Raw genomic sequence first — 7,083 nt, forward strand, 5'->3', positions numbered from 1 at the left:
AAAGGGTAACAAAGAAACTGTTCTTGAGTTATATTGCTCTCTTTATTTCGAAACTGCTTTACAGCCAAGCCAGTTTGCTTTATAGCTGGTAAATTACAACATACATACATCCATACTTTTCTTGGTCGATTATGTAAAATTAAATTGTTAGAACTACAAACATAAGGAAATACCAAAGTGGTATCAAAGAGAATTTTCAAGACAATCACAATAAGATATTTACAGCCACAGGGTACAAAAATATTACTATAAAAAACATATACACAACACAACTAAGGCACTTTGCATTAATGGACAATGATAAAAAATGTAAGTCTGGTACTACTAATGATAAAAGTAAAAACTACTACACAAAAATGTGTAATACCTTCTCAATGGCAGAATCAGACTGAATAAGAAGCAAACTGATCATTAACTCAGGCTGCACTGAGTTTTCGGGAGCGTTTCAAGCAAAATGGAGTGTTTGGGTCAGTCAGTGGCTTGTTGCTTGGCTGAGGTTCAAAGTATTTATACTTTGGAATAGGATTAGGTTTGTGAACAACTTGTTTCCTCAGAAGAGCTATTTCTTCCTTTTCTTTTTTATCTTCCTCTGCCTTCCGCTGCAATGGGGAGGATATTCAGTTACATTGCTGATTCCAATAATAGTAGAGGACTGCAAATGTTACAAATTCCTACCTGTTGCCTTGCTGCTTCCATTTCTTGTTCTCTCAGGAGAAGTTGGCGATCATACTCCTCCCTATCCTTGGCACGAATCTCTGATGCTAAAGTTACATCAGGCAAAGGGAGTTGCCGGTTGGGTTTCACTGGCTCAAATGGTTTCCTATGAAGGACAGTAGGAACACGAGCCTTGAACTGTGGCATTAGTGCTGGCTGAAAGGCCAAATCAGACATACAAAATTAGATTAAAACTTCATCCATGTGACACAATTAAATTACAGTCCAAGAATGATAAGCTGCTGCAGAAGACATGATGAACATTTAGTATTAACCTTTGGTTCGGGAATTTGGGAATTTCCCTTTTGAATCACAGGGTTGACCTTAGACAAAGTAGGTGTCCTTCCACGGACTGCAGGGGATGCAGAGCGCTGAATCCGGGGTGGTGTCTTAAATGAAGGCAGGGGATTGGCATGGAAAGCAGGCTTCTGCAAAAGCTGTTTCTGGAACTGAATTTGTAAAAATGTTGACAAGCTGAAATCATTTGGTGCTGCTACTTCATGAACATGAATTCTGAAATTAAGGCATTCAAACCTCTTTAAGCTTCTCTTCACGTCTTAAAATTCTTTCTTTTTCTCTTTCATCAAAGCTGAATGGTTTGACCGCTGTCGTTGTCTTAATAGTTTGAGCGTTGAAAGGAACACCAAAATGACCAACTGGCTTTTCTTTGACAACTTGTACGCCACCATTTTCCTATAATGGAAATCAAATAAAAATTTGTCAGGAAACTGCATCAGCTTTATGATCTACATACAACAAGATATTCACTACCTCCAAAACTTTCATCATGACTTTGTTCATGTGTTTCAGTGGTGTTGAGCGTTGAGTTGCTTCTTTAGAACGTTTCAGGGCATTCGCACAAAACGAAGGAGACTTAGGTTCTGTCAAAGGGTATTGTTTCTTCTCAGCAATACCAACAGGTCCTTCTAAAATCTTTTTAGGAACAGGTCGAGCAGTGAATTTCACAGGTTCAGGTGCAGTATTTACTTCCTAAATTAAAAGTTAATTAATAAAAATTTGAAAGAAATATACTATTATGATGAAATTTACATTTAAAAAAATACATTAAATAGCACATTACCTTTTTCTTGATTTCCGTTATATTGAAAGGTTCAGGAAGGGTTGGAGGCTTCCTCTCAATCTTTGGTCCAGTAGAACCAGATTTCAATATTCTTTCAGGCAAGGGCAAGGGTTTTATCTTATTTCTAGAACAAAGGTAAAATAAATAAATAACGGACACTGTAAAAGAGAACAATCCAATGGTGATAATAACTTACTTGCGTATTTCTTCAAGTTCTAACGCTTCCTGCTCTTCTCTTGACAAAGCAGTGGTAGGTCTGTTGCGATGTTTGACTCTAAGAGCAGGTGACTGCGGAATAGTGGCTTTCAGCGAAAGAATGGGTCCCTTGACCTTAAGTGCTGTCAAAACAAATTAGAAAGTGGTGACTGTTGGCATGAACAGTAGACTACCAACAGGCCTGAAGTACACAAGTTACGCAATCTTACCTGGAGAATTTTGACGCTTAACTCGGAATCGCAGAGGAGTTTTGTTTTGAAATCTAATTGTAGCTTCAGCCAGGCTAACAAATGGTTCTGAAGGCTTAGCTCGAAGAGGATTCAAGAGACGGTCTGTAGATCTGGCACGAACTTTGTTCTTGAGCGACATTACCACAGCTCTGTCTGAGGACTGAGACCTTCCCCTGGGTACTTCATCTCTGTTTTCAGACACTACTTTGGCAACTGATCTGGACCTAAGCTGAATAGGAGGGTCACGTGCAGCTTTGTCAGCTCTGGTCTCCATTAAATGTTCTTTGTCAGGAAGACATGGTACTTCAATGCCATCAATAACAGATGTCAGTTGGCCAGTAAGGCCACGCTTTACTTTGCGTGTAGAACCATGTAGAGTCTTGATGGCTTGTTCAAGAAGCCCATCCATATTCATTGCAGGAGGAGAAACTTCTAAATTAGTTGCGGCAGCAACCTCAGGTTTGGGAGTAAGTTTCATTCGTTTAGCAGGGGATATAGGGTCAGGATTTTTTACTTTCTCTTTACGAGAGCGCTTGACACTTGCAGGAGTCACTGCAAGTTTGTGCACAGGTGTCAACTTCAAAGCAGTGAGGGCAGCAGCAACTTTGCCTGGCGTGGTAGTTGACTGCTTGTTACGGCCTAGGCGTTTGACACTAACAGGTGTTTTAAGCCTAATAGGAGTCTTCACAGTAGATGTCCTTTGTCTCCCAGACGATCTCCGTTTTCCAGGAGTCTTACTTTTACGGCCACATACGGTTGGAGTTTGTACAGATTGGCTGAGTCGAGCAGACTTTCTTCTAGACTCGTTCATGGCAGGAGGAGTAGAAGAGGAGTGAGGAGCTGACAAACAATGAAAAAGACTCTGTGTTAGTAAGGTAATAACAAGCACACACATTTGTAACAATCAGCTGATGCTGAAACTCCTATAACCTGATGTTTTCTTGGCAGATACAGCCCGTGGCCCTCCAGGAAGAACGACTCCGGGAGTTCCTTTAGCACGGGTGAAAGACTCCTCATGTTCAACATCTAGACGCAAAACCGAGAGGGAAAATGAAAATCATTATTAATAAACTAGTTATAAATACAAGAGCGGTAAGCAGGCAATGAGCCTCACCAAAATATCTTGAGACGTCTGATTCATCATCATCCATAGCTTCGGCAAAATTAACATACGTCGGAGCCTCAAAGTCATAGTCCATGATAAAAACAAGATTTCAGGCACTTCTTTCTTAAAAATATCAGCCAAAATATTTCTTCACGAAGCAAGAACAACACCGACCGGCCAACCAACGGTCTGAATTTGAAAATAACCAACAGGTAGTGTTGCCAACAGAGCGGCATCAAGATGGCCGCCGTTCAACTGTAAATTCGGTTTAGGAGACGTCGGTTTGCAACAAAAATGTCCCGACAACAACAATACCCTAAAATATTCAGAAAATGTTGAAAATCGACGAAAACATTTGTTAGATAGCAAAAGCAAGCGAATTTATAATGAATGTTTGTTAGGTTCCACGAGCGATGTTTACAGATAGGCTACCGGCAGCGAGGCTATCTTGGTACACTATGAGAAATTCAAACTCAAGCGACTCAAGCGCCGTTCAAGATCGGAAGCTGGGCAACCGGCTCAGCACAAGTGCTGTGCGGGTGGTGCCGGCACACCCGCTAACACCCGCGGCCCAGGCCCAGACCACCTGTCAGCATGACGTCCATATGGTTCCCTACTTTGACGTCTTCGAAGACGTGGTTCTATGACAAATGCTCTCAGGCACTCGGGTAAGGACTTCCCCGCGGCCCATACCACCGTAATGTGCCTTCTAATCTGAGCCTAAAATATATTTTTAAGGCTGAATTTCAAAGCGGAGTTGAGGAACATTAATAATTCAAAACAAATTGGCATATTTTGAGATAAGTTATTTACTTATGTACAATTGACAATTACATTTACAACAATAGGCACACACTTTGGTTTCTTTACACTTGATGACAACTACAGAATGACACAAATTACTTTAAGAAAAACAAAAGAGAGGTATGGCAGAGCATGACAATCACTTAACCAGAAATCACAAGATCATTACATAAAACACCAGCTTCAGAAGGGCAGACAGGGCGGGTGTTCTAAGTCGGACTTTTCTCTGGTAATACTGTACATGCAAGCATGCGGGCGTTTTTGCCTACCCAGCCATAGAGGTCTAATCTAAGATCGTCTGGACGTCTAAATGGTCACATTAGATATGGCATTTCTGGCTGGGTATCGACCCTGACCTTAGCAACGGCCCCGTGCGAGTATGCAACCAGTCCGCACGCGTTACAGTACAACCAGAAAAAACGTCTGGCGTATAACACCCACCCTGTACTCCAACCTTACAAAAAAAGTTCTTCAAATACTTAAAAAATTGATCTGTCAAAATTTAAAGAAGCCGATACAACACAGAATGAGAATGGGCTTAAGTCTGAAGGTGATAATGGTACCACCACATGAATCATGATTTTAATGTTGTACAGCTTGGTTTTAGAATTTCTTCCCTATTTTCACCAAAACAGCTATAAAAACTTAATGTACTGATGTAAAATGGATGAGATCTTGATGTGAATGACAGAAACTTCATAGGTGACAAGTTACACTTAGGGAAGATAGTACATGAAAAATCTTAAGGAATGCAAGTGTTCCCCCTTTTAAAAAAGAATGAACAGTAGATATATACATCCTTTGTAGAGAGAAGTGATTGTATCTTTTGAGCACTGCATCTTGGTGCCCAATGACAGAAGCTTATTTAAAGCCATACTCCTCACACTACACTGTTGTTCTGTTGCTATCGCCTGCCAATTTATCCACTATCTGTAAACAGAGAAATAGAAATCAATAAAACTTAAGTGTTTTAAAAATGAAAGATTAAGCTATTTACAAAACAAAAGATATGCATCAATTATCCCCCAACAGCATGCATAACTACAGTCTACTGCTTCATATCAACAAAAGCTGATTGAAATAAAATGATCCATTCTAGCAGTGTGAGGTTGTATGCCCAAGAGCATCTGGTATCTCATGCTAATTTTAATTCAGATAAATAGATAGGCAAGTTAACTGGATTACATTTTTTTAAATGACTTAACACATAGCTAGTGAAAGGTTTTAGAGAGAGGAATAAGGTTTTGATACCCACTGATAAGATGGAGGGAAACATACTTCAAAAAAGGGTTTGAGAATTTTAAATTTTTTATTAAACAACACACACACACACTAGCAGGTCATTAAGATTGGCTATTATTTTCAAAATAATCGCATACCCCACGAACTCCTGGAAAGTTCAGGAAAGTCCCCAGCACCGGTACTCGTCTCAAGAAGTTTATAGCGACTGGGAAGAATCCACTGCAACATGCAAATAAAAATTTGTGATTCAAGTAAAACAAAACTAAAACCCTAAAACCATTATTCCCATGACATTAATATTTTTACTGAGGTCATGAACCAGTCAAGTGATTATTCTGTGAGCGGTAAGATATTTATCAGTTGAGAAAACAAAATGTAGATAAGCTAAACTTCAACCCCCACTCAGTTCAAAGTACCAACCAAGGCAAATGTGACCAAACAAAAACTACAGAACATGTGGGCACTACACAAAAATTACATGAGTCATGAATTCATCAAAATTCCATAATTTGAGATCTTAAAGAGCCATGTTGAATTCAAGGAAAAGGAAATAAAATACCAACCTAAAGAGCAGCACAAAACCATAGGTCTCAAGACACATTCCAATAAGGGGCCAGCCAAAAAGAACAACGGCTATGCCTCCAAAAAATGCAATAGAGGCCTTAGTTTTATGCCTCTGGAAGAAGAAACGAAATGTTCGCTCGAATCCAATCACACATGCTAGACCACTGATAAATAAAATCTGGGGGAAAAAATTCAGTGTAAATTATCAAAACAGAATATCCCTAAAATGATGATTAACAATAGCGAGAGGTAGAATATTTATTACATATCTATCTATCTATATATATATATCTATATATCTACTCACATTTCCTATTGCAAGAAGACCCTTATCAAATATAAGAATAACACCAAGGAATAAAAATGAAATTCCAAAGGCCGCCAAGCCAACCCCAATTTCTGAAATGAAGAAATAATGACATTTTTAAATTGATAAATAAGAAAGATGTCATTGGTGAGTATTGGTACACAAAACAGGGACCAGATCACAGACACACAAAAAGTATCAAAACTAAATACTGTGAAGAAAGAAAAAAACGTTCGTATAAGTGGGTGAAAAAATTTGACAAAATGAGAAGAAAGTAGTCATGAATCAGGAGACGTTGATGGTCCTTCACCTTAACGTTATGTGCGCGAATTATTGACAAACATATTCTTGACCATAGCGGCACCGGCTAACCGCACTTCATTCATAAATATGGTGCGAGGTAGTTTATTTATAACCTGCTCGCTTTGACAAATAAACTCGATCAGAGAGAATTCAAAATCCCACAAACCGCAATTGAAAAAAAAAAATGTTTTAAACACTAGTAATAAAAGTAAATAAATAAATATTACTACAACAGTTGTGTACCTTCACTTCGTATACTTTTTAAACATCATGCATTTAACGGAAAAGTTGTGAAGGAAAAGGAGCAATGAAAAAGATGGATCGGTACGTACTTTGAACATCAGAAATTTCGAACATTTTGGATTTTAAAAGACCAGAAGCCTTCCAAATCCTAACCTACAGCACCACGTCATAAATGACTTGTGTCTCTGAAGGGTTGACGGTTTCTACATTTCGAAGCTGACCAGAAAATTTTTCATCACTTCACCGTCTGGTATGAAAAATCAGGTCGGCGGCG

General features: G+C 39.0%; 2 protein-coding genes across 2 annotated transcripts; both read right to left on the reverse strand.

Annotated features, from left to right (window-relative positions):
- Window positions 1-20: 20 nt before the first annotated feature.
- On the reverse strand, window positions 21-3,694 carry LOC113208252 (targeting protein for Xklp2-like). The gene is made up of 10 exons (XM_026425181.2): window positions 3,356-3,694; window positions 3,172-3,267; window positions 2,221-3,081; window positions 1,992-2,133; window positions 1,796-1,919; window positions 1,486-1,704; window positions 1,249-1,407; window positions 990-1,163; window positions 676-870; window positions 21-599 (listed from the first exon to the last, which is right to left on the reverse strand). Exons 1-10 carry the CDS (start codon window positions 3,438-3,440, stop codon window positions 417-419), a joined length of 2,238 nt encoding a protein of 745 aa, XP_026280966.1. The 5' UTR covers window positions 3,441-3,694; the 3' UTR covers window positions 21-416.
- Window positions 3,695-4,137: 443 nt separating this feature from the next.
- LOC113208364 (vesicle transport protein GOT1B) lies at window positions 4,138-7,052 on the reverse strand. The gene is made up of 5 exons (XM_026425331.2): window positions 6,899-7,052; window positions 6,264-6,355; window positions 5,956-6,134; window positions 5,530-5,611; window positions 4,138-5,080 (listed from the first exon to the last, which is right to left on the reverse strand). Exons 1-5 carry the CDS (start codon window positions 6,921-6,923, stop codon window positions 5,036-5,038), a joined length of 423 nt encoding a protein of 140 aa, XP_026281116.1. The 5' UTR covers window positions 6,924-7,052; the 3' UTR covers window positions 4,138-5,035.
- Window positions 7,053-7,083: the final 31 nt, after the last annotated feature.

Source organism: Frankliniella occidentalis, unplaced genomic scaffold (assembly GCF_000697945.3).
Source record: "Frankliniella occidentalis isolate FOCC.00 unplaced genomic scaffold, Focc_3.1 Scaffold112, whole genome shotgun sequence".
Lineage (NCBI taxonomy): Eukaryota > Metazoa > Arthropoda > Insecta > Thysanoptera > Thripidae > Frankliniella > Frankliniella occidentalis.